The sequence below is a fragment of the Atractosteus spatula genome, chromosome 8, assembly GCF_055471065.1.
Source record: "Atractosteus spatula isolate fAtrSpa1 chromosome 8, fAtrSpa1.hap1, whole genome shotgun sequence".
Taxonomy (NCBI): Eukaryota; Metazoa; Chordata; class Actinopteri; order Semionotiformes; family Lepisosteidae; genus Atractosteus; species Atractosteus spatula.
Genome location: NC_142713.1, coordinates 376,393 through 403,268, shown reverse-complemented (window position 1 = coordinate 403,268; position 26,876 = coordinate 376,393). Strand labels below are relative to the sequence as shown.

At 64.3% G+C, this 26,876-nt stretch overlaps 1 protein-coding gene across 2 annotated transcripts; it reads right to left on the bottom strand.

Annotated features, from left to right (window-relative positions):
* Nucleotides 1-605: 605 nt before the first annotated feature.
* scaf1 (SR-related CTD-associated factor 1) lies at nt 606-13,242 on the bottom strand. 2 transcript variants are annotated; one of them, XM_088924007.1, is made up of 10 exons: nt 13,078-13,242; nt 11,333-11,419; nt 10,013-10,132; nt 8,937-9,025; nt 8,155-8,267; nt 4,276-7,887; nt 3,337-3,419; nt 2,911-3,198; nt 2,367-2,495; nt 606-2,232 (listed from the first exon to the last, which is right to left on the bottom strand). In XM_088924007.1, exons 2-10 carry the CDS (start codon nt 11,417-11,419, stop codon nt 2,053-2,055), a joined length of 4,701 nt encoding a protein of 1,566 aa, XP_088780133.1. In that variant the 5' UTR covers nt 13,078-13,242; the 3' UTR covers nt 606-2,052. The 2 variants fall into 2 exon arrangements, with proteins under 2 accessions (XP_088780133.1, XP_088780134.1); XM_088924008.1 differs by lacking the exon at nt 10,013-10,132.
* Between the last annotated feature and the right edge of the window lie 13,634 nt (nt 13,243-26,876).

Below are 26,876 nucleotides of genomic sequence, written 5' to 3'. Positions count from 1 at the left end.
TGCCAGGAGTCACTGAGGATGAAGAGCCCTCTTCCCCCCCCTTGGACTGAGACGCAGAGCCAGGGGAGCAGCAGGCAGCCGTCCGGTGGGCGGCTCTCCCCGGGCCAGGGAGCCCAGCCCGGACACTGGGGGTCACAGCCCCACTCTCCCCCACAGCGAGCCCAGCCCGGACACTGGGGGTCACAGCCCCGCTCTCCCCCACAGTGAGCCCAGCCCTCGCCGCGTCTCTTGGTGACGAGAAGGCATTCGGAAATGTTGAAAGCAACACATCTCTGCAAACGACCTGCTTAAAGGAGAGATCAGTTTTGAAAAAACAGACGCTTGAGTGACGGGGGTTTCGGCAGCTCGGGGCTGCAGCTCTTTCTGCTGCGACATCCTGTCGGACCCGTTTCAGAGACGGGCGTAGACTCCCCACCCCCCCCCCTCCCCGCTGTCCGCTGGGCCCCACTGCTCCTGCCGCCGGCGACGCTCCCACTGGGGAGAGAGAGGGATCAGCGGCTCTTCCGGGCGCTGTCCTTCCTGGGATCAAGGGGCAGGGCGTCCCCCTTTGTTCCCGGGTGAGAAACCCTCTTCCCTGTCCCCCCAAAAAACCACACAGCGCCCGGTTTCGATTTGTGTGAACTTTTTTATGTCAACCAACATTCAACTAATAATACATCTGTACAGAAGGGAGGGAGGGGGGAGAGAGCAGGCGGAGCGCGGTCAGCCTCGCTCTCGGACGTGTCTTGCCGCGGGGCCCCGAGAGGCGAGGAGGAGCTCCCCAGGTTTATCGGGGCGCTGTCCTGGAGGTGGGGCGCCCTGCTCCCTCCCGCACACCTGGGGTCGCCGGCGCCCTCGCTGCACGCAGCTCCACGCCATTACAGACACGCGGCACGACTCTCTTCCCGTCTGCCTGCGGCGGAGTTCCTCTGGGCCGGGGGGGGGGCGCCCCCTGCAGGCCAGGACGCGCTGCAGAGCTCCCGAAGCAGCGGGCGTGTCTGAACACGGGCGGGACCGAGCACGCACACAGGCCCTCTCGCGCTCACGACTGGCCAGGCGGGCTGGTCTGGGGGGGCTGGGGTCGGCCCTCACTTCCTTTCTCTCCCCGTGTGCGGACACCAGGTCACCGGGTCTGCCGCCGCCGCGACCCGGGAGCCGAGACCAGGCGAGCTCACGGCTGGGATTTCAGACCGGAGCCACCGACGACGCCGCGCCTGGGAACGGGACAGTCGATCGCTAGCCCGTCCGGGGAAACCCAGACCCCCCCACCCAGCCGCGAGCGCGCGCGCGCGCGGGCGGGCGGGCTCTGTGCTCCGGACCGAGGCGCTCCAGCTCTGCGCCGTGAGACCCGGCCGCCGCAGGCCCGACCCAGACGCGATCGGATCCCGGAAGAGAGGGAGGCGCGGCGCTGGGACTCTGTGGGCGAGTCAGCGAGAGGGAGACGGCGGAGGGGGCGGCGCCGATTCCACACCCACCCGGGGGCTCGACGCAGGACAGAAACCCTCAGTCCACTGGATGCAGAGCAAGAAACATTTGCTTTTACCCGCGATGCTGCTCGGCTGCCATTTTGTTGATATTTTAGTCCCTCTCTATGCTTCCATATAATCTATAAAAAAGCATACAATATCCACGTGTAGAGCTGTCGGGATCGCAGCCAGGCTGGGCTGTCGGCGTCTTGCTGGGGGGAGGGCAGGGGGGTCCGTGACCCCAGCCTGTGAGGCGCCCCGCCGCATACATGTCTACAGCACGCGTGTGCCTGCTCAGCATGAAGCCTGTCGACACGTCTGGGCAGGACAGCTGCAGGGTGCCGCCGGGCAGATGGGAGGGAGGAGGAAAGGGCAAGTGTGCGAGCCGCCCAGCCCCTCGTCCAATCAGGCACGGCCACGCCCACTGGGCCGCGGTCCAACCAGACATGGCCGCGCCCCCCATGTAGGTCTCCGGTCCAATCAGGCATGGGCATGACCACACCCCCACCGGTCTCCGGTCCAATCAGGCTTAGGCATGACCACACCCCCACCGGTCTCCGGTCCAATCAGGCTTAGGCATGGCCACGCCCATCAGGCTGCGGTCCAATCAGGTGGCGGAGTGCAGGGCCCCGGGATCGGCGGCCCCGCCCCTCTCGCGCTCCCTCTCCCCGTCCTCCTCGTCCATCCTGCGGCCGTGCTTCCGGAAGTACTTGTATCGCTGCACGTAGAGCTTGACCAGGTTACTGACTTTGACCGGGTTGATCTCCCCGCTGCGGCTGTGGCAGATCTGCGCAGAGAGGGAGAGGGAGACAGGCGGGGGGGACGGTGAGCACGCTGCAGGACACGGGCTGCCCGGGCGCTGACGGACACAGACCCGAGGTTCACACACTGAGCACTCCTTGTGTGAAGCTGGACACGCACCTTGTGCACAGCCTTCCGCAGGATGTCCTTGTACTCGTCCTTAGTGATGTCCTTCCTCTGGTAGTAGGGCTTGATGGCCAGTTTCACCTCCTCCACGGCTCTCTCCTGTGTGTGCAGCTTCTTCAGGTACTGAGAGAGAGAGAGGGGTTCATACACACACACTGACTGGACACTCCAGTACATTAACACTGCACTGAGAGAGAGAGGGGTTCATACACACACACTGACTGGACACTCCAGTACATTAACACTGCACTGAGAGAGAGAGGGGTTCATACAGACACACTGACTGGACACTCCAGTACATTAACACTGCACTGAGAGAGAGAGGGGTTAATACAGACACACTGACTGGACACTCCAGTAAACTGCAGAATGATTTATCATAAAGGAAAAAAAACACTTCTTGTGCAAAACAATGTCATCGGATGGTATAACTGTATCTGGCTCACGGAGAATGTCAGACCCTTGTTCCAACACTGAAATGCACAGAGAAATGGACACAGTGAAAGATGGGGAGAGGTAAGCTGACGCAGAAACTCACCTTGTCAGGGTCTTTGCCCTCACTCTCCCAGCTGACCTCAGCGGATCCCACACTCCCGGCCGCCCCCGACGACGACCCCGTTGGCAAGGGAGGGGGCGGGGTCTGTGCGCAGCCAGCCATTGACAGCCCTGTGTGCAGATGCTGGGGCGGGCTCTTTGAGCAGCCCACCAATGGCAGAGCGCCGTGCAGGATGTACTGGGCGGTGGGCGTGGCAGCGGGAGGGGCCAGAGCAGACGAGGTGGAGCCAGCTGAAGCGGTCTGGGCGCTCTGGTTGGCCTGAGACAGGATCTGCGGAGGTACGGGAGAAAGACCGTCAGGGACAGCGGTCCAGAGATGTAGAGAAAGATGACGGAGAGACACGGAGGGAAATGACAGCGACGAGGGGCAGGACTGAGGATGGAGACAGAGGAACGAGGGACAGCTGACCTGGCTGGTGGCCTGGATGAACTCCTGGGCTTTGGCTCGGCTGGCCAGGTTGGCCTCCTCCATCTTGAACAGCAGCGCAGTCACTGGGGGGCCGAGGGCAGAGAGAGAGAGAGAGAGAGGAGGAGGAGGGAAATCATTTCAAGCACCAGCATAACCTTTTGTTAACTCTGCAGTGTGGTGTGGAATCTGGGATTCCCATAGTGACCAGCTGCACCTGTCCGCTACCCTGGTGACCAGGTGTACCTGCGCGCTACCCTGGCGACCAGGTGTACCTGCGCGCTACCCTAGCGACCAGGTGCTACCCTAGTGACCAGGTGCTACCCTAGTGACCAAGTGTACCTGTGCGATATCCTAGTGACCAGGTGCTACCCTAGTGACCAAGTGTACCTGTGCGCTACCCTAGTGACCAGGTGCTACCCTAGTGACCAGGTGTACCTGCGCGCTACCCTAGTGACCAGGTGTACCTGCGTGCTACCCTAGTGACCAGGTGTACCTGTGAGCTACCCTAGTGACCAGGTGCTACCCTAGTGACCGGGTGTACCTGTGCACTACCCTAGTGACCAGGTGCTACCCTAGCGACCAGGTGTACCTGCGCGCTACCCTAGTGACCAGGTGTACCTGCGCGCTACCCTAAGGACCAGGTGCTACCCTAGTGACCGGGTGTACCTGTGCACTACCCTAGTGACCAGGTGCTACCCTAGTGACCGGGTGTACCTGTGCACTACCCTAGTGACCAGGTGCTACCCTAGTGACCAGGTGTACCTGTGGGCTACCCTAGTGACCAGGTGCTACCCTAGTGACCAAGTGTACCTGTGCGATATCCTAGTGACCAGGTGCTACCCTAGTGACCAGGTGTACCTGTAGGCTACCCTAGTGACCAGGTGTACCTGTGCGCTACCCTAGAGGGTGACTCTCTCCCCAGGAGGCCCAGATACTCACACGCTAGCACACCCCCAGCAGTGCAGTCCACCCCCGCCTGCAGGCTCCAGGGCAGAGGGGGGGCGCCGGCGAGAGGGCCGGGTTTGGAGGAGGAGGAGGAGGACACGGACCCCTGGGCCGAGGAGGAGGAGGAGGAGGAGGAGGAGGAGGGGGGGTCCGAGGGGGGGATGAGCGAGGGCGGAGGGGGCGGAGGCAGGGGGGGGGCAGAAGAGGAGGGGGTGGCGGAGGCCAGGGAGGCGGGCTGGGGCTTGGAGTCATCCGGGGCGCCCTGGGGCTCCCCCGCCGACTGGGACACGTCGCCGGCAGCGGCCCCGCCCGGCGCCCCCCCGGGGGGGACGGAGGGGGGGCTGGCCAGGGCTTGCGGGGGCTGCTGCTGCTGCGGCAGGGAGGGCGCCCCCCCCCCGTCCTCGGACAGGAAGGCGGCCTCCGGGGTCTTGCAGCTGCTGTCCACCGTCTGGGAGTCCGGGGTGGACTCCTGGGGGTCCCGCTTGCTTCCCGACTGGTGGGGGGGGAGCGGGAGCGCCGGAGAGGCGGGGGCGGGGGGGGCAGCGGTGGCGGCGGAGGAGGAGGAGGACGAGGAGGACGAGGAGGAGGAGGAAGGGGCTGGGGGCGGCAGGGGGGGGCTCGGCGGTTTGGAGGGCTGCCCCTCGGAGACGTGCCAAGACCCCGCCGGCGCCCCCGCGCCCCCGCCGGCCCCCCCGCCGCCGCCCTCCGCCCCCCTCGAGCGCCGCCGCTCCTTCTTGGCCGGCGGCTTCCGGCGGCGCGGCTTCCCGCCGGGCGCGGCCGAGGAAGAGGACGGGGAGGAGGCGGACGAGGAGGAGGCGGAGGTGGTGGAGCTGGGCTTGACCCGCCTGGCCCCCGCCTTGGGCGGCCGGTGGTGGGGGGGGCCGGGGGCCGGCGGCGGGGCGAGGGCCGGCTTGCTCGCCCTGGCCCTCCGCCCGTCCCTGCCCCGCGGGGGGGCGCCGGCGGGCTCGGCGCCGGGCTTGAGGAAGGGCGAGCGGCTCTCCTGGTCGCGGCAGAAGACCACCGCGATCGAGCCGGCCCCTCCCGCGCCGCCGCCCCCCAGCCCGGCGGCCGAGTCCTTGCCGGGGGCGCCCCCCGCCTTCGCCTTGCCCCCCGTGGTGCTGCTCACGCCCTCGCGGATCAGCACCGACACCTTGGACTGCAGCTTGGCCCTGCGGACGCCGGGCGCGGCGCCCGGGGCCGCGGGCTTCTTGCCGGACTTGGCCCGCCTCTTCCTGTCCTTCTCGGCCTTGGCCGGCTTGCGGCCGGGCGGGGGCCCCGCCCCCCGGCCCCGCGGGGCCGCGCCGGCCAGCAGGGGGCTGCCCCCGCGCTGCTGCTGCTGCTGCTTCTTGAGGGAGGTGGGGATGGAGACGGACACGGGCGGGGGCGGCGGGGGCGAGAGCGCGAGTGGCAGGGGGGCCCCGCGGGGCCGCAGGCGGGGCTCCTTGCGCTCGGGCTCGGGGCTGAGGCGGGGGCGGGGCGAGTCCTCCAGGGAGGGGTAGTCGGAGTCCAGGGCCTCGCCGTCCAGGGAGAGGGCGTCGTCCGCCATCTTGGGCTCCTCCGAGAGCCCCTCGGAGTCGTAGCCGCGCGGGCGCGCGGGGCTGGCCGAGGAGTCGCGGCCGCGGCTCCCGCGCTCCTCCTCCTCCTCCTCCTCCGCCCTCCTCTTCCTCTTCCTCTTCTTCTTGCGCGCCTTGCCCTCGGGCGGGGGCGACTTGGCGGCGGGCGGCGGGGGCGGCGGCGGCGGCGCGGGGGGGTGCGTGGTGGTGGTGGTGGTGGTCGTCACGGTGATGGTGCGCTTGATGGCGAAGAGGTCGGAGCCGTTGAGGTCCTGGATGGAAGGCGGCACGACCGGGCGGCCGTCACGCCGCCTCCGGTCCCGGTCCCGCTCCTGCTCCCGGCATTCCCGGCGCTCCCGGCGCTCCCGGCTGCCGCGGCTCCTCTTGCGCGACCGCCTGCGATCCCCGCCCTCCCAGCGCGGCGAGCTCTTCCTCCTCCTCCTCTTGCGGCTGTCCCCCTCTTCGCCGGAGCCCCTCTCCCTCTCCCTCCTCCTCCTCCTCCTCCTCTCGCGCTCGTCCGCGCCCGAGGGGGAGGGGCTGGACCAGGAGGAGCGCCGGCGGCTCCGGCTGCCGCGCCGGCGGCGGGAGGAGGAGGAGGAGGAGAAATCGGGAGCCGCAGGGAGGGGAGGAGGAGGAGGAGGAGGAGGGGAGGAGTCTCTCCTCCTGCTGCTGCTGCTCCGGCCTCCCCTCCCTCCTCCTCCTCGCTCGGCCCCCCGGCGCTCCTCGCTGGAGCCCCCCCCGCGCCGCCGCCGCGGCCTGCTCTCGCGCCCCTCCCGGCTCCCGCTGCGCTCCGCCGGGTCCCGGCGCCTCCGCCGGTGCTTCTCGCCCTCCTTGCTCTTGGCTTTGCCGGACGCCTTGCGCGCCTTCGGCGTGTCCTTCTCCGGCCCGTCCCGGCCGCGGTCCCGGTCCCGGTCCCGGGCCGGCGGCGGGGGGGCGGGGGCAGGCGGGGCGGGGGCCGGCGCCGGCGGGGGGGGGGTCCCCGGAGGCGGGGAGGCCGAGGAGGACGGCCGGGCGCGGTAGCGCTCCTTGCGCCGGCTGGCGATCTTCCTCCGCAGGTCCCCCGGCGCCGCGGCCCGCTCGCCCTCGGCCCGCACGGACACGAACCCGTCGCCCTCCAGCACCCGGAGGATGCGCTCCGGCGGGGGGGCGGGCGGGGGGCTGCGGGAGCCCCCCCCCCCGGCCTGCGCGGCCCCCTGCCGCCGCCGCCGCCGCCGCGCCTCGTCCTCGGCCCCGGCCACGATCTCCCCTTCCTCGATCTCCGAGTCCGAGCCCCGCGGCGCCGCCCGCCCCCGGGCCCGGCGGCCCGCGGCGGAGGAGGAGGGCGGGGGCTCGGGCAGGGCCCGGGGGGTCCCGGTGGAATCCGGGGGGGGCGTGGTGTCCCGGGGCGCCGCGCCGGCCTCCTGGCTCTTCCCCATCTCGATCTCGATCTCGCTGCTGCTGCTGCTGCTGCTGCGGCGGCCCCCTCGTCTCCGCTCGCCGTCGGACGCCGGGGGGGGGGAGCCCGTGGGGTCGAAGGGGTCGTATTTCTGCCCGCCCTCCTCCTCCTCCTCCTCCTCCTCTTCCTCCTCCCCCATCCTCCCCTCGCCCTCGCCCTCCGTGGGGTGGAAGGGGTCGTAGATCTCGGAGTTCTCCCCGTCCGACCCGGGATTGGCGGAGGAGGGGGCGGGGAAGGCGGTGGAGGAGTCCGCGGGGGAGGTGGAGGAGACGGCGTCTCCTTCCGTCCCGGCGACGACCCCCACGCCGTCGCCCTGGTAACCGGAGACGGAGTCCGTCGCCATGGCGTCAGGGGACGGCGCATGAGACGACGGACTCGACGCGGAGGAGGAGGAGGAGGACGAAGAGGAGGAGGAGGAGGAGGAGGAAGGCAGGGAGCTGTTGCCTTCCTGCGTCTGGGTCAGCGTGGAGGTCCGGGGGTCCCCCAGGCCCCGCTGGACGCCCTGGGCCCGGGGGGAGAGAGGGAGCAGGACACCCCCGCCCCCGGCCGCCCACTGATGCGGTTTCCATGGAGATGGGAGACGGGGGTCGCCGGCGGGAGCCGCAGGGCCGAACGCAGCTGCGGGGACAGAGGGGGGGGGGTGAGTACAGCGCCGGGCCCGAGCCCGTCCCGCAGGAACGCGCCAGGCCAGAACCTCAACCGTCACGTCCGCCACCTTCACCAGCGGAATTCAAGCCTGTGTTCCCTCCCAAAAAACCACGCGCACACACACCCCCCAACACCCCCACACGTGTCTGACATCTCTGTGCGTTTCCATGACATTCGCACCACCCTCCTGAAAGCCGGACTGGACCGAGGCCCGCGGCGACCTCTCCAGAACCCTACCTGATCCGGCGGGGGGCTTCCTGCGGAGACGAGGGGCGACTGCCGACAGCAAGGCCAGGGGGGACCCCCCTTCTACTCGGACTTCGGCCGTGAGCTCCAGTTCGTAGTCAGAGCTACAGGACAGAGACAGCGGTCAGCACAGACACACTGACCGACTCTCCAGCACAGTGCATTAATCAGGACAGAGACAGCGGTCAGCACAGACACACTGGCCGACTCTCCGGCACAGTGCATTAATCAGGACAGAGACAGCGGTCAGCACAGACACACTGGCCGACTGGACAGCACAGTGCATTAATCAGGACAGAGAGAGCGGTCAGCACAGACACGCTGACCGACTGGACAGCACAGTGCATTAATCAGGACAGAGACGGCGGTCAGCACAGACACACTGGCCGACTGGACAGCACAGTGCATTAATCAGGACAGAGATGGCGGTCAGCACAGACACGCTGACCGACTGGACAGCACAGTGCATTAATCAGGACAGAGACAGCGGTCAGCACAGACACGCTGGCCGACTGGACAGCACAGTGCATTAATCAGGACAGAGACAGCGGTCAGCACAGACACGTTGACCGACTGGACAGCACAGTGCATTAATCAGGACAGAGAAAGCGGTCAGCACAGACACGCTGACCGACTGGACAGCACAGTGCATTAATCAGGACAGAGAGGGCGGTCAGCAGTGTTCTCTCGGCAGCCCCAAGGGCGCGAGGCTGAGCGAAGTCTCTGCAGCCTGGTTGGCCCGACGCGCTCGGCTGCTCTCCGGCCTCACTCACCTGTCGGCCTGGACTGCGAGGGCGTGAGGGGAGCGGTACTGGGACACCAGCAAGAGGAGGGCATCCGGCACACCAGGCACTGCTTCACACTGACAGAGAGACACACGACATCACTTCCTCCTCCTGCCCTCCCCTACTGCCCCCCAGAGCCCCAGCTCCCTCCTCCTGCCCTCCCCTGCTGCCCCCCAGAGCCCCAGCTCCCTCCTCCTGCCCTGCTGGCCCCCAGAGCCCCAGCTCCCTCCTCCTGCCCTCCCCTACTGCCCCCCAGAGCCCCAGCTCCCTCCTCCTGCCCTCCCCTACTGCCCCCCAGAGCCCCAGCTCCCTCCTCCTGCCCTGCTGCCCCCCAGAGCCCCACCTCCCTCCTCCTGCCCTCCCCTACTGCCCCCCAGAGCCCCACCTCCCTCCTCCTGCCCTGCTGCCCCCCAGAGCCCCAGCTCCCTCCTCCTGCCCTCCCCTACTGCCCCCCAGAGCCCCAGCTCCCTCCTCCTGCCCTCCCCTGCTGCCCCCCAGAGCCCCAGCTCCCTCCTCCTGCCCTCCCCTACTGCCCCCCAGAGCCCCACCTCCCTCCTCCTGCCCTGCTCCTTGCCCTGTCCTGCTCCCCCTGTAGGCCCAACTCCAACAAACCACGACGCCGAATAGGGCAGGAGGCAGCGGGAGAGACCAGGTCTCCGCGAGAGGATCGTCTCACTCACACAGATTCACAGTCTCACACACACTGACACACACTGACACACACTGACACACACTGACACACAGATTCACAGTCTCACACACACTGACACACACACTCACACAGATTCACAGTCTCACACACACTGACACACACACTCACACAGATTCACAGTCTCACACACACTGACACACAGATTCACAGTCTCACACACACTGACACACACACTCACACAGATTCACAGTCTCACACACACTCTCACAGACTCACTCTCACCCCCACACACGCACACCCCCACACACGCACACCCCCACACACGCACTCAGGGCCGCTGGCCTGGAGCCCGGAGAGGCACCCGGCTCTCCTGTGACTCGCTGGAGGAAAAGGACGGGAAAGGGTGACTCACCGCACTGGGCCGCCCGCCGCCCTGGGCCCCCGGCGCCTCCCCCCGGCCCTGGGAAGGGCAGCATCGCCCGAGCCGACTCCCCTCTCGGTCCCGCCCGCGCCCGCCGCCGGGCCTCTCCGCCTGGGAGACCGACACAGAGGTGAGACCGGCTCCAGAACAGGAGCCGCCGGGCCCCTCCGACCCGAGGTACCGGCCCCGTTCCCCACTCCCACCCGGTCTTGGTTTTAATGTTCTTCTCTGCGGTGTCTGCCCGTGTCCTGCAGAACCTGCGCAGAGGACACTGTGTGCCGAGTCCCAGCAGCTGAACAAGAAACGGAGGAACTGAAGATGCTGTAGAGGTGTCCTGGGTTGTCTTTCTTTTGTCTAATATTGAAAATTAGTGTCATGTCCCTTCATAGTCTCCTCTGTTCAAGTCTGAAGAGAATCCATTCCTCCAGCCCGTCAGTACGGGACACTCCCTTCAGACTGAAGAGACCCAGTTCCTCCAGCTCGTCAGTGTGTGACACTCCCTTCAGACTAAAGAGACTCAGTTCCTCCAGCCTGTCAGTGTGGGACACTCCCTTCAGACTGAAGAGACTGAGTTCCTCCAGCCCGCCAGTGTGGGACACTCCATTCACACTAAAGAGACCCAGTTCCTCCAGCCTGTCAGTGTGGGACACTCCCTTCAGACTGAAGAGACTCAGTTCCTCCAGCCCGCCAGTGTGGTTAATTCTCTTGAGCTCCAGGATGCACCAGGTCGCTCCTCTCTGGACTGATCCCAGAGTATCAATATCTATTTCTACACTGTAGTGACGAAAGCTGTGTGCAGGTTAACTGTGCGTTTATTCCACACAAGGCCCCCCAAGAGCCCAGCACACCTCGATGTGAATCCAACTGCTCCCCCAACCACATTCCCTGGAAGACCCCGCGCCGGACACCGTTAACGCCACAGGGAGCTAGAGGATAGATTCGGGGTGACACCGCTGGGCCCAGACAGGGGGCGCCACAGAGACGCGTGGAGAACCCTCACCTCGCTCGGACAGCCCGGAGACTCCCGACCCTTCCGAAGGGATTGCGGACAGGAAGACAGCGGCCGAACAGGCATGCAATATCACTGCTGTCAGCGGCTGAAGGCTCGGCACTGTACTGTGCTTTTACCACAGCCCGACTGGGCTCTACTGCAGTACAGCAGCTCTGAGCTCTGAAAGCCTCAGGAAGATCACGTCAGAAATACTGGACCGGCCGCCTGCGCTTACCGCACTGAAGCGACAGGCACCGGCACCGCCACGGTCTCACCTCACCCTCACATCCGGACAGTCGGACCCACAGACGCTCACTGACCTCGGGCTGCAGGGGACCGGCTACGTCCTTGGGTTCGGGGTCGTCAACAGAGGGCTCCGTGTCCGAGTCAAACTCCCCCTCTCTCATCTGCATGGGAGACAGAACAGCACGGATCAGACACAGAGAGCCCACCAGCGCATCACTGGGGTAAACTACTGACCAGAGAGCCCACCAGCGCATCACTGGGGTAAACTACTGACCAGAGAGCCCACCAGCGCATCACTGGGGTAAACTACTGACCAGAGAGCCCACCAGCGCATCACTGGGGTAAACTACTGACCAGAGAGCCCACCAGCGCGTCACTGGGGTAAACTACTGACCAGAGAGCCCACCAGCGCATCACTGGGGTAAACTACTGACCAGAGAGCCCACCAGCGCATCACTGGGGTAAACTACTGACCAGAGAGCCCACCAGCGCGTCACTGGGGTAAACTACTGACCAGAGAGCCGGTCAGTGTTTCATCCAAAAAAGGCAGCAATCAGACAATCAGTCAGGCTTTCTAAAAACCACTCACAAACTGCCTTAATTGCAAATGTTATTTATATCCAGAAACTTTCACAGTGCTCACCCTATTCCAAAGGAAGAACACAGACCCATAGTTATATTAAAAGTTATAATAGGAGCTACAGTCCCAGTACAGTAAAACAGTCTGTTACAATAGGAGCTACAATCCCAGTACAGTAGGACAGTCCTGTTACAATAGGAGCTACAGTCCCAGTACAGTAGGACAGTCCAGTTACAATAGGAGCTACAGTCCCAGTGCAGTAGGACAGTCTGTTACAATAGGAGCTACAGTCCCAGTACAGTAGACCAGTCCAGTTACAATAGGAGCTACAGTCCCAGTGCAGTAGGACAGTTTGTTACAATAGGAGCTACAGTCCCAGTACAGTAGACCAGTCCTGTTACAATAGGAGCTACAGTCCCAGTACAGTAGTACAGTCTGTTACAATAGGAGCTACAGTCCCAGTGCAGTAGGACAGTCTGTTACAATAGGACCTACAGTCCCAGTACAGTAGAACAGTCTGTTACAGTAGGAGCTACAGTCCCAGTGCAATAGGACAGTCTGTTACAATAGGAGCTACAGTCCCAGTGCAGTAGACCAGTCTGTTACAGTAGGAGCTACAGTCCAGTACAGTAGAACAGTCTGTTACAATAGGAGCTACAGTCCCGGTACAGTAGAACAGTCTGTTACAGTAGGAGCTACAGTCCCAGTACAGTAGACCAGTCCTGTTACAATAGGAGCTACAGTCCCAGTGCAGTAGGACAGTCTGTTACAATAGGAGCTACAGTCCCAGTACAGTAGACCAGTCTGTTACAGTAGGAGCTACAGTCCCAGTGCAGTAGGACAGTCTGTTACAGTAGGAGCTACAGTCCCAGTACAGTAGGACAGTCTGTTACAATAGGAGCTACAGTCCCAGTACCGTACAGCTTCATAAGAAAATAAACAGAATTAGATGAGCTGCGTGTTAAACACATGTACTGACTGGTAAAAACCTGCTCATGCAGTACAGAACAGCCAGTTTCCAGAGAGAGCGTGCGTTTCTCGTGTTTAGATTTAATAACAGACATTTACAAACATATTAATGTGTTTCCAGAACCAATTACAGCCGCATTTTGCACATTTTTAGCTACGGAAATGATCAATATTTCTCGTTATGTTCGCATTAGCTACTTAATGACCAGAGGGATACATCAGCGATAGCAGGTAATTTAATGCAATGGTAGTATTTAAAACAATACCTACTTTTCCTACTAAAGCCGAGTCCCGGCAGTTGAACAAGAAGTGCAGACGTTTTTACTTATCCCTTTCTCGTTAAATTTATTCTAAAAACAAAATTTAAAACTAAAAATACTACCCTTAAAACACAATAGCAACCGGCCCTACCCGACCGCTGCCTCCATTTTAGCCTCCTCGCAGAGACCTGCGTGGAACAAGGCCTGCTCGGAAATGTAGTTTTTCAACAGTCTGGCCCACAGCTTCCTATGGCGTCAGGCTACAGGGCTGGACTACATTTCCCGTCATGCTTTGACAAAAAAGCCGTCAGACAGGGTTTCGCCTTTTTCCAATTGGCGCGTCCTCGCCTTGCTTCTGGGGATTCTGGGATATGTAGTTTTTTTAAACAATTATTCTCGCTTGCTCCGGGAGGAATATTGCCGCTGATATTCGTCGCCATCGTCCGCACTGAGGGCGGGGATCTGCGGCGGCGGTGGGACCGAGCTGTACCGGGTTTCCGGTTTCCAAACGTGAAGACACAGAAGACCCCAGACACCGCAGACAACACAACACGAAACTCCCTCCTCCCTTGCAGGGAGTTACCCCCAGGTGTGTTCTAACCCCCACCCTGACACACTGGGGTACAGCACCTCACTCCAGATACAGCAGCGCCACACGCTGGGTACCAGTCCAGACATCCCGGCGATTATTACTGTCAATAACGCAATATCTGGAAGAGTCCCCAGCACACACACACCTGCACACACTCTTGATTGGACACACTGTACACACACCTGTACACACACACACCTGCACATACTCTGACTGGACACACTGGACACACACACACCTGTACACACACACCTGCACACGCTCTGACTGGACACACTGTACACACACACACCTGTACACACATGCACACACACCTGTACATACTCTGACTGGACACACTGGACACACACACACCTGTACACACACACCTGCACACGCTCTGACTGGACACACTGTACACACACACACACCTGTACACACACACACCTGCACATACTCTGACTGGACACACTGTACACACTCTTGACTGGACACACTGTACACACACCTGTACACACTCTGACTGGACACACTGGACACACACACACCTGTACACACACACCTGCACACGCTCTGACTGGACACACTGTACACACACACACACCTGTTCACACACACACCTGCACACACTCTGACTGGACACACTGGACACACACACACCTGTACACACACACCTGCACATGCTCTGACTGGACACACTGTACACACACACACACACACACACACACACCTGCACACGCTCTGACTGGACACACTGCACACACACACACGCACACACACACACACACCTGTACACACACACACTTGCACACACTCTGACTGGACACACTGCACACACTCTGGACTGGACACACTCTTACTGGACACACTGCACACACACACACCTGGACACACTCTGACTGGACACACACTCACACCTGTACACACTCTTACTGGACACGCTATACAGTGTGTACATGCTTGGTACTCAGCTAACCAGAATCCCCTGAATGAGTCGCTGTATTTGACTGGTTCAGGATAATGTGCATCTGTGATGCTGGCTCAGGTCCAGGGTGCAGCAGGGTGAAAAACCTTGTTTTCTGGGTTCCTGTGGGAAAGTGCAGGTGATGATTCATGTGATCTCCACTGCATCTGAAAGGTGACATGATGGAGATGTCAAACCTAACACAGATGTATCCAACACACACATCTGCACACTCCGAAATTACTGCTGTTTCCACAGGTGGTACTACCGCATGTTCCCACTAGAGGGCGACGCTGGGCCTCTCAGTTTAGAATGGCTGTAGTCAACGTCAATAATAATAATAATAATAATAATAACTCCTCACACTTATATAGCACCTGTCTGGACTCTCCACTCCGAGCTCTTTACCGGTCATGGGGATCCCCTCCACCCCCACCTGGATGATGCTCCAGTCCTCTCTCACACCAGCTCTCAGTGGGAGGGGAGCAGAGTGATGGAGCCAGTTCAGAGAGGGGGGTTATTAGGAGGCCATGATGGGTAAAGGCCAGCTCTCCCAGCAGCAGCCTCGGCTCTCCCAGGAGTCTCCCCTCCAAGTACTGGCCAGGCCCACACTGCTGGGCTCCAGTGGGCTGTCAGTGATGATAGATCTGCTGGCAGATTAAAATATATTTTATTCATAAATAGTTCACCAGGAGGAGATTGAGCCAGAGCTGTGCTGAGAGAGGGGCAGGAGAGTGGGGCAGGAGAGAGGGGCAGGAGAGTGAGGCAGGAGAGGGGGCAGGAGAGTGGGGCAGGGGGAGAGAGGGGCAGGAGAGTGAGGCAGGAGAGGGGGCAGGAGAGTGGGGCAGGGGGAGAGAGGGGCAGGAGAGTGGGGCAGGGGGAGAGGGGGCAGGAGAGAGGGGCAGGAGAGTGAGGCAGGAGAGGGGGCAGGAGAGTGGGGCAGGGGGAGAGAGGGGCAGGAGAGTGGGGCAGGAGAGGGGGCAGGAGAGTGGGGCAGGGGGAGAGAGGGGCAGGAGAGTGGGGCAGGGGGAGAGGGGGCAGGAGAGAGGGGCAGGAGAGTGAGGCAGGAGAGGGGGCAGGAGAGGGGGCAGGAGAGTGGGGCAGGGGGAGAGGGGGCAGGAGAGAGGGGCAGGAGAGTGAGGCAGGAGAGGGGGCAGGAGAGTGGGGCAGGAGAGAGGGGCAGGAGAGTGGGGCAGGAGAGGGGGCAGGAGAGTGGGGCAGGGGGAGAGAGGGGCAGGAGAGTGGGGCAGGGGGAGAGGGGGCAGGAGAGAGGGGCAGGAGAGTGAGGCAGGAGAGGGGGCAGGAGAGTGGGGCTGGAGAGTGGGGCAGGGGGAGAGGGGGCAGGAGAGTCGGGCTGGAGAGTGGGGCAGGGGGAGAGAGGGGCAGGAGAGTGGGGCAGGAGAGGGGGCAGGAGAGTGGGGCAGGGGGAGAGAGGGGCAGGAGAGTGGGGCAGGGGGAGAGGGGGCAGGAGAGTGGGGCAGGAGAGTGGGGCAGGGGGAGTGGGGCAGGAGAGTGGGGCAGGAGAGGGGGCAGGAGAGTGGGGCAGGGGGAGAGAGGGGCAGGAGAGTGGGGCAGGGGGAGAGGGGGCAGGAGAGGGGGCAGGAGAGTGGGGCAGGGGGAGAGAGGGGCAGGAGAGTGGGGCAGGGGGAGAGGGGGCAGGAGAGAGGGGCAGGAGAGTGAGGCAGGAGAGGGGGCAGGAGAGTCGGGCTGGAGAGTGGGGCAGGAGAGTGGGGCAGGAGAGTGAGGCAGGAGAGGGGGCAGGAGAGTGGGGCAGGGGGAGAGAGGGGCAGGAGAGTGGGGCAGGAGAGGGGGCAGGAGAGTCGGGCTGGAGAGTGGGGCAGGAGAGTGAGGCAGGAGAGGGGGCAGGAGAGTGGGGCAGGAGAGGGGGCAGGAGAGTGAGGCAGGAGAGGGGGCAGGAGAGTGGGGCAGGGGGAGAGAGGGGCAGGAGAGTGGGGCAGGGGGAGAGGGGGCAGGAGAGAGGGGCAGGAGAGTGAGGCAGGAGAGGGGGCAGGAGAGTGGGGCAGGGGGAGAGAGGGGCAGGAGAGTGGGGCAGGGGGAGAGGGGGCAGGAGAGAGGGGCAGGAGAGTGGGGCAGGGGGAGAGAGGGGCAGGAGAGTGGGGCAGGAGAGGGGGCAGGAGAGTCGGGCTGGAGAGTGGGGCAGGAGAGTGAGGCAGGAGAGGGGGCAGGAGAGTGGGGCAGGAGAGGGGGCAGGAGAGGGGGCAGGAGAGTGAGGCAGGAGAGGGGGCAGGAGAGTGGGGCAGGGGGAGAGAGGGGCAGGAGAGTGGGGCAGGAGAGGGGGCAGGAGAGTGGGGCAGGGGGAGAGAGGGGCAGGAGAGTGGGGCAGGGGGAGAGGGGGCAGGAGAGTGGGGCAGGAGAGGGGGCAGGAGAGTGGGGCAGGGGGAGAGAGGGGCAGGAGAGTGAGGCAGGAGAGAGGGGCAGGAGAGTCGGGCTGGAGAGTGAGGCAGGAGAGGGGGCAGGAGAGTGGGGCAGGAGAGTGAGGCAGGAGAGGGGGCAGGAGAGTGGGGCAGGGGGAGAGGGGGCAGGAGAGTGGGGCAGGGGGAGAGAGGGGCAGGAGAGTGGGGCAGGGGGAGAGAGGGGCAGGAGAGTGGGGCAGGAGAGTGGGGCAGGGGGAGAGAGGGGCAGGAGAGTGGGGCAGGAGAGTGGGGCAGGAGAGTGGGGCAGGGGGAGAGTGGGGCAGGAGAGTGGGGCAGGGGGAGAGGGGGCAGGAGAGTGGGGCAGGAGAGTGGGGCAGGAGAGTGGGGCAGGGGGAGTGGGGCAGGAGAGTGGGGCAGGAGAGTGGGGCAGGGGGAGTGGGGCAGGAGAGTGGGGCAGGAGAGTGGGGCAGGGGGAGTGGGGCAGGGGGAGAGAGGGGCAGGAGAGTGGGGCTGGAGAGTGGGGCAGGAGAGTGGGGCAGGAGAGTGGGGCAGGGGGAGAGGGGGCAGGAGAGGGGGCAGGAGAGTGGGGCAGGAGAGTGGGGCAGGAGAGTGGGGCAGGGGGAGAGGGGGCAGGAGAGTGGGGCAGGGGGAGAGTGGGGCAGGAGAGTGGGGCAGGAGAGTGGGGCAGGAGAGTGGGCAGGGGGAGAGAGGGGCAGGAGAGTGGGGCAGGAGAGGGGGCAGGAGAGTGGGGCAGGAGAGGGGGCAGGAGAGAGGGGCAGGAGAGTGGGGCAGGAGAGTGGGGCAGGAGAGTGGGCAGGGGGAGAGAGGGGCAGGAGAGTGGGGCAGGGGGAGAGGGGGCAGGAGAGTGGGGCAGGAGAGTGGGGCAGGGGGAGAGGGGGCAGGAGAGTGGGGCAGGGGAGTGGGGCAGGAGAGTGGGGCAGGGGGAGAGGGGGCAGGAGAGTGGGGCAGGGGGAGAGGGGGCAGGAGAGTCGGGCTGGGGAGTGGGGCAGGGGGAGAGGGGGCAGGGGGAGAGGGGGGCAGGAGAGTGGGGCAGGGGGAGAGGGGGCAGGAGAGTCGGGCTGGGGAGTGGGGCAGGGGGAGAGGGGGCAGGGGGAGAGAGGGGCAGGAGAGTGGGGCAGGGGGAGAGGGGGCAGGAGAGTGGGGCAGGAGAGGGGGCAGGAGAGTGGGGCAGGAGAGTGGGGCAGGAGAGTGGGGCAGGGGGAGAGTGGGGCAGGAGAGTGGGGCAGGGGGAGAGAGGGGGCAGGAGAGTGGGGCAGGAGAGTGAGGCAGGAGAGGGGGCAGGAGAGTCGGGCAGGAGAGTGGGGCAGGGGGAGAGGGGGCAGGAGAGTGGGGCAGGAGAGTGGGGCAGGGGAGTGGGGCAGGAGAGTGGGGCAGGGGGAGAGGGGGCAGGAGAGTGGGGCAGGAGAGTGGGGCAGGAGAGTGGGGCAGGAGAGAGGGGCAGGAGAGTGGGGCAGGGGGAGAGAGGGGCAGGAGAGTGGGGCAGGGGGAGAGGGGGCAGGAGAGTGGGGCAGGAGAGTGGGGCAGGGGGAGAGTGGGGCAGGGGGAGAGAGGGGCAGGAGAGTGGGGCAGGGGGAGAGAGGGGCAGGAGAGTGGGGCAGGAGAGTGAGGCAGGAGAGTGAGGCAGGAGAGTGGGGCAGGAGAGTGGGGCAGGAGAGTGGGGCAGGAGAGAGGGGCAGGAGAGTGGGGCAGGAGAGTGAGGCAGGAGAGTGGGGCAGGAGAGTGGGGCAGGAGAGTGGGGCTGGAGAGTGGGGCAGGAGAGAGGGGCAGGAGAGTGGGGCAGGAGAGTGGGGCAGGGGGAGAGAGGGGCAGGAGAGTGGGGCAGGAGAGGAGGCAGGAGAGTGGGGCAGGAGAGGGGGCAGGAGAGTGGGGCAGGAGAGGGGGCAGGAGAGTGAGGCAGGGGGAGTGGGGCAGGAGAGGGGGCAGGAGAGTGGGGCAGGAGAGGGGGCAGGAGAGTGGGGCAGGGGGAGAGAGGGGCAGGAGAGTGGGGCAGGGGGAGAGAGGGGCAGGAGAGTGGGGCAGGGGGAGTGGGGCAGGGGGAGAGAGGGGCAGGAGAGTCGGGCAGGAGAGTGGGGCAGGAGAGTGGGGCAGGGGGAGAGAGGGGGCAGGAGAGTGGGGCAGGGGGAGTGGGGCAGGAGAGTGAGGCAGGAGAGTGGGGCAGGGGGAGAGGGGGCAGGAGAGTGGGGCAGGAGAGTCGGGCAGGAGAGAGGGGCAGGAGAGTGGGGCAGGGGGAGAGGGGGCAGGAGAGTGGGGCAGGGGGAGAGAGGGGCAGGAGAGTGGGGCAGGGGGAGAGGGGGCAGGAGAGTGGGGCAGGAGAGGGGCAGGAGAGTGGGGCAGGGGGAGAGGGGGCAGGAGAGTGGGGCAGGAGAGGGGCAGGAGAGTGGGGCAGGAGAGAGGGGCAGGGGGAGAGAGGGGCAGGAGAGTGGGGCAGGGGGAGAGAGGGGCAGGAGAGTGGGGCAGGGGGAGAGTGGGGCAGGGGGAGTGGGGCAGGGGGAGAGGGGGCAGGAGAGTGGGGCAGGGGGAGAGAGGGGCAGGAGAGTGGGGCAGGAGAGTGGGGCAGGGGGAGAGAGGGGCAGGAGAGTGGGGCAGGGGGAGAGTGGGGCAGGGGGAGTGGGGCAGGGGGAGAGTGGGGCAGGGGGAGTGGGGCAGGGGGAGAGGGGGCAGGAGAGTGGGGCAGGGGGAGAGTGGGGCAGGAGAGTGGGGCAGGAGAGTGGGGCAGGGGGAGAGGGGGCAGGAGAGTGGGGCAGGGGGAGAGGGGGCAGGAGAGTGGGGCAGGGGGAGAGAGGGGGCAGGAGAGTGGGGCAGGGGGAGAGGGGGCAGGAGAGTGGGGCAGGGGGAGAGGGGGCAGGAGAGTGGGGCAGGGGGAGAGGGGGCAGGAGAGTGGGGCAGGAGAGTGGGGCAGGAGAGTGGGGCAGGGGGAGAGGGGGCAGGAGAGTGGGGCAGGGGGAGAGGGGGCAGGAGAGTGGGGCAGGAGAGAGGGGCAGGGGAGAGTGGGGCAGGGGGAGAGTGGGGCAGGAGAGTGGGGCAGGGGGAGAGAGGGGCAGGAGAGTGGGGCAGGAGAGTGGGGCAGGAGAGTGGGGCAGGGGGAGAGTGGGGCAGGAGAGTGGGGCAGGGGGAGAGGGGGCAGGAGAGTGGGGCAGGAGAGTGGGGCAGGAGAGAGGGGCAGGGGAGAGTGGGGCAGGGGGAGAGTGGGGCAGGAGAGTGGGGCAGGGGGAGAGTGGGGCAGGGGGAGAGGGGGCAGGGGGAGAGGGGGCAGGAGAGGGGGGCAGGAGAGTGGGGCAGGGGGAGAGGGGGCAGGAGAGTGGGGCAGGGGGAGAGGGGGCAGGAGAGTGGGGCAGGGGGAGAGAGGGGGCAGGAGAGTGGGGCAGGGGGAGAGGGGGCAGGAGAGTGGGGCAGGGGGAGAGGGGGCAGGAGAGTGGGGCAGGAGAGTGGGGCAGGGGGAGAGGGGGCAGGAGAGTGGGGCAGGGGGAGAGGGGGCAGGAGAGTGGGGCAGGGGGAGAGAGGGGCAGGAGAGTGGGGCAGGAGAGTGGGGCAGGAGAGTGGGGCAGGGGGAGAGTGGGGCAGGAGAGTGGGGCAGGAGAGGGGGCAGGAGAGAGGGGCAGGAGAGTGGGGGCAGGAGAGAGGGGCAGGGGGAGAGGGGGCAGGAGAGTGGGGCAGGAGAGTGGGGCAGGAGAGTGGGGCAGGAGAGAGGGGCAGGGGAGAGTGGGGCAGGGGGAGAGTGGGGCAGGAGAGTGGGGCAGGGGGAGAGTGGGGCAGGGGGAGAGTGGGGCAGGGGGAGAGAGGGGCAGGAGAGTGAGGCAGGAGAGGGGGCAGGAGAGTGGGGCAGGAGAGTGGGGCAGGGGGAGAGTGGGGCAGGAGAGTGGGGCAGGGGGAGAGAGGGGCAGGAGAGTGGGGCAGGGGGAGAGGGGGCAGGAGAGTGGGGCAGGGGGAGAGGGGGCAGGAGAGGGGGCAGGAGAGTGGGGCAGGGGGAGAGGGGGCAGGAGAGAGGGGCAGGGGGAGAGTGGGGGCAGGAGAGTGGGGCAGGGGGAGTGGGGCAGGAGAGTGGGGCAGGGGGAGAGTGGGGCAGGAGAGTGGGGCAGGGGGAGAGGGGGCAGGAGAGTGGGGCAGGAGAGTGGGGCAGGAGAGTGGGGCAGGGGGAGAGGGGGCAGGAGAGTGGGGCAGGGGGAGAGGGGGCAGGAGAGTGGGGCAGGGGGAGAGAGGGGCAGGAGAGTGGGGCAGGAGAGTGGGGCAGGAGAGTGGGGCAGGGGGAGAGTGGGGCAGGAGAGTGGGGCAGGGGGAGAGGGGGCAGGAGAGTGGGGCAGGAGAGTGGGGCAGGAGAGTGGGGCAGGAGAGAGGGGCAGGGGAGAGTGGGGCAGGGGGAGAGTGGGGCAGGAGAGTGGGGCAGGGGGAGAGTGGGGCAGGGGGAGAGTGGGGCAGGGGGAGAGAGGGGCAGGAGAGTGAGGCAGGAGAGGGGGCAGGAGAGTGGGGCAGGAGAGTGGGGCAGGGGGAGAGTGGGGCAGGAGAGTGGGGCAGGGGGAGAGAGGGGCAGGAGAGTGGGGCAGGGGGAGAGGGGGCAGGAGAGTGGGGCAGGGGGAGAGGGGGCAGGAGAGGGGGCAGGGGGAGAGTGGGGGCAGGAGAGTGGGGCAGGAGAGTGGGGCAGGAGAGTGGGGCAGGGGGAGAGGGGGCAGGAGAGTCGGGCTGGAGAGTGGGGCAGGGGGAGAGGGGGCAGGAGAGTGGGGCAGGAGAGGGGGCAGGAGAGTGGGGCAGGGGGAGAGTGGGGCAGGAGAGTGGGGCAGGGGGAGAGAGGGGGCAGGAGAGTGGGGCAGGGGGAGAGAGGGGGCAGGAGAGTGGGGCAGGGGAGAGGGGCAGGGGGAGAGTGGGGCAGGAGAGTGGGGCAGGAGAGTGGGGCAGGAGAGGGGGCAGGAGAGTGGGGCAGGGGGAGAGGGGGGCAGGAGAGTGGGGCAGGGGGAGAGGGGGGCAGGAGAGTGGGGCTGGAGAGGGGGCAGGAGAGTGGGGCAGGAGAGTGGGGCAGGAGAGGGGGCAGGAGAGTGGGGCAGGGGGAGAGTGGGGCAGGAGAGTGGGGCAGGAGAGTGGGGCAGGAGAGGGGGCAGGAGAGTGGGGCAGGGGGAGAGTGGGGCAGGAGAGTGGGGCTGGAGAGGGGGCAGGAGAGTGGGGCAGGAGAGTGGGGCAGGGGGAGAGAGGGGGCAGGGGAGAGGGGCAGGAGAGTGGGGCAGGAGAGTGGGGCAGGGGGAGTGGGGCAGGAGAGTGGGGCAGGGGGAGAGAGGGGGCAGGGGAGAGGGGCAGGAGAGTGGGGCAGGAGAGTGAGGCAGGAGAGGGGGCAGGGGGAGAGAGGGGCAGGAGAGTGGGGCAGGAGAGTGGGGCAGGAGAGAGGGGCAGGAGAGTGGGGCAGGAGAGTGGGGCAGGAGAGTGGGGCAGGAGAGGGGGGCAGGAGAGAGGGGCAGGGGGAGTGGGGCAGGGGGAGAGTGGGGCAGGAGAGTGGGGCAGGAGAGGGGGCAGGGGGAGAGTGGGGCAGGGGGAGAGTGGGGGCAGGAGAGTGGGGCAGGAGAGTGGGGCAGGGGGAGAGAGGGGCAGGAGAGTGGGGCAGGAGAGTGGGGCAGGAGAGTGGGGCAGGAGAGTGGGGCAGGGGGAGAGGGGGCAGGAGAGTGGGGCAGGAGAGTGGGGCAGGGGGAGAGTGGGGCAGGAGAGTGGGGCAGGAGAGTGGGGCAGGGGGAGAGAGGGGCAGGAGAGTGGGGCAGGAGAGGGGGCAGGAGAGTGGGGCAGGGGGAGAGAGGGGCAGGAGAGTGGGGCAGGAGAGGGGGCAGGAGAGTGGGGCAGGGGGAGAGAGGGGCAGGAGAGTGGGGCAGGAGAGTGGGGCAGGGGGAGAGAGGGGGCAGGAGAGTGGGGCAGGGGGAGTGGGGCAGGAGAGTGGGGCAGGAGAGGGGGCAGGGGGAGTGGGGCAGGGGGAGAGTGGGGGCAGGAGAGTGGGGCAGGAGAGTGGGGCAGGAGAGGGGGCAGGAGAGGGGGCAGGGGGAGTGGGGCAGGGGGAGAGTGGGGGCAGGAGAGTGGGGCAGGGGGAGAGTGGGGCAGGAGAGTGGGGCAGGGGGAGAGTGGGGGCAGGAGAGTGGGGCAGGAGAGTGGGGCAGGAGAGGGGGCAGGAGAGGGGGCAGGGGGAGTGGGGCAGGGGGAGAGTGGGGGCAGGAGAGAGGGGCAGGGGGAGAGTGGGGCAGGAGAGTGGGGCAGGAGAGGGGGGCAGGAGAGAGGGGCAGGGGGAGAGGGGGCAGGAGAGTGGGGCAGGAGAGGGGGCAGGAGAGTGGGGCAGGGGGAGAGAGGGGCAGGAGAGTGGGGCAGGAGAGTGGGGCAGGAGAGGGGGGCAGGAGAGAGGGGCAGGGGGAGAGGGGCTGTGTGTCATGTTTGCCAGCGCTGGAGCCCTCAGTCCTGTACAGCTGCTGGCGTGACAATGGTTGTCCTGCGCAGAGGATGTGTGAGTCAGAGCAGAGCTGTGTGCAAGTTTCCTCTCGAACCCGCGCAGGGCTGTTGTGACTGGCGAGGAGCAGCGGGTGTGTTTTTGGAGCTGAGCTCTGCTGCGGCTGTCGGCACCAGGGGGGTGGGGAGGGGGGGACAGCCTGTGTACTGCTGGCCTCTGGCTCCTCTTCGCTCCCTGTAAAGCCACAGGCTGATGAAGAGGAGGATAAGAGCCCCCAAGCACCACAAGGAAGAGTTCTGAGACAGTTCTGAGACAGGCCTGTTCATTCATCTCATCTCCAGCACCACAGGGAAGAGTTCTGAGACAGTTCTGAGACGGCCTGTTCATTCATCTCATCTCCAGCACCACAGGGAAGAGTTCTGAGACAGTTCTGAGACGGCCTGTTCATTCATCTCATCTCCAGCACCACAGGGAAGAGTTCTGAGACAGTTCTGAGACGGCCTGTTCATTCATCTCATCTCCAGCACCACAGGGAAGAGTTCTGAGACAGTTCTGAGACGGCCTGTTCATTCGCTCATCTCCAGCACCACAGGGAAGAGTTCTGAGACAGTTCTGAGACGGCCTGTTCATTCATCTCATCTCCAGCACCGCAAGGAAGAGTTCTGAGACAGTTCTGAGACGGCCTGTTCATTCATCTCATCTCCAGCACCACAGGGAAGAGTTCTGAGACAGTTCTGAGACGGCCTGTTCATTCGCTCATCTCCAGCACCACAGGGAAGAGTTCTGAGACAGTTCTGAGACGGCCTGTTCATTCGCTCATCTCCAGCACCACAGGGAAGAGTTCTGAGACAGTTCTGAGACAGCCTGTTCATTCATCTCATCTCCAGCACCACAGGGAAGAGTTCTGAGACAGTTCTGAGACGGCCTGTTCATTCGCTCATCTCCAGCACCACAGGGAAGAGTTCTGAGACAGTTCTGAGACGGCCTGTTCATTCATCTCATCTCCAGCACCGCAAGGAAGAGTTCTGAGACAGTTCTGAGACGGCCTGTTCATTCATCTCATCTCCAGCACCACAGGGAAGAGTTCTGAGACAGTTCTGAGACGGCCTGTTCATTCATCTCATCTCCAGCACCACAGGGAAGAGTTCTGAGACAGTTCTGAGACGGCCTGTTCATTCGCTCATCTCCAGCACCACAGGGAAGAGTTCTGAGACAGTTCTGAGACAGCCTGTTCATTCATCTCATCTCCAGCACCACAGGGAAGAGTTCTGAGACAGTTCTGAGACGGCCTGTTCATTCGCTCATCTCCAGCACCACAGGGAAGAGTTCTGAGACAGTTCTGAGACGGCCTGTTCATTCATCTCATCTCCAGCACCGCAAGGAAGAGTTCTGAGACAGTTCTGAGACGGCCTGTTCATTCATCTCATCTCCAGCACCACAGGGAAGAGTTCTGAGACAGTTCTGAGACGGCCTGTTCATTCGCTCATCTCCAGCACCACAGGGAAGAGTTCTGAGACAGTTCTGAGACGTCAGACAGACTGACTGACCACAGAGACACTGACTAGCTGACCACAGAGACAGACTGACTGACCACAGAGACACTGACTAACTGACCACAGAGACAGACTGACTGACCACACATACAGACTAACTGACCACAGATACAGACTAACTGACCACAGATACAGACTAACAGACTAACTGACCACAGAGACACAGATCCCCTGACCAAAAACAGTCTGACCACACCACAATGCTCGCAAGCTATAAATTCCAAATCACAATGTGTTCTCACCTGTTCAGTGAGCCCAGACATCAGTCCTGGAGCTGAGAGATGAGTGTTTAAATTGCACAGAAGTACAGTCCAGAGTACAGCTGCAGGGTACTGTATATCGCTAGGAGTCAAGTCCTGCACTGACAGGCTGGAGGAACTGTCTCTTCAGTCTGAAGGGAGTGTCCCACACTGACAGGCTGGAGGAACTGAGTCTCTTCAGCCTGAAGGGAGTGTCCCACACTGACAGGCTGGAGGAACTGAGTCTCTTCTGTCTGAAGGGAGTGTCCCACACTGACAGGCTGGAGGAACTGAGTCTCTTCAGTCTGAAGGGAGTGTCCCACGCTGACAGGCTGGAGGAACTGGGTCTCTTCAGTCTGAAGGGAGTGTCCCACACTGGAGGAACAGAGTCTCTTTAGTCTTGTGTTTTTTGTGTACGTGTGTGTGTATGAATCTGTGTATGTGTGTACGTGTGTTTAAGAGTGTGTGTGTTTGTTTACGTGTGCGAGGCGTGCTGTGTGTCTCTTCTCGTGACTCTGCCTCATTCCTAGACCTCCTGCTCCAGATGTTGTTTCAGGAAAAAACAGAGCGAAGGAACAATGGTCACACAGGGAGCGAGGGAGTGAGGGAGCGAGGGAGCGAGGGAGCGAGGGAGCGAGGGAGCGTGAGAACAACAACAACAGGCACAGAGCCCCCTGCCAACCTTCCTCATCACTCAGCCTGCACAGCGCCCCCTGCAGGGGAACCCACAGTCTGCACTCAGACCACACACTGACCGCACACAGACTGCACTCAGACCACACTCAGACCGCACACTGACCACACACAGACTGCACTCAGACCACACACTGACTGCATTCAGACCACACACAGACCGCACACAGACCGCACACTGACTGCACACACACGGCACACAGACCGCAAACTGACCGCACACTGACCGCACACAGACCGCACACAGTCTGCACTCAGACCGCACACAGACCGCACACAGACCGCACACTGACCGCACACAGACTGCATTCAGACCACACACAGACCGCACACAGACCGCACACTGACCGCACACAGACCACACACAGACCACACACAGACCGCACACTGACTGCACACAGACCACACACAGACCGCACACTGACCGCACACTGACTGCACACAGACCGCACACAGACCACACACAGACCACACACTGACCGCACACAGACCACACACAGACCACACACTGACCGCACACTGACTGCACACTGACCGCACACAGACTGCATTCAGACCGCATTCAGACCGCACACAGACCGCACACTGACCGCACACTGACCGCACACAGACCACACACTGACCGCACACTGACTGCACACAGACCACACACAGACCACACACTGACCGCACACAGACCACACACAGACCACACACTGACCGCACACTGACTGCACACAGACCACACACAGACTGCACTCAGACCACACACTAACCGCACACTGAGGAATGGTCTGTCCAGCACAAGAAACACTGGGGGGACAGAGGGACAGAGGGAGATACTTGGACACAGTGAGGGGCAGAGTATGAGTGAAGTGGATTTAGGGGAACAGAGGACACCTGGGCACAGAGATAGGACAGTGGTTCATGGGAAAAGCTTCTTCTTGAACAGTAACAGAGAAGCGTGCTAAGCAGGCTTGCTCCACACACCCACCACTCTCGGTGTGAAGGTGC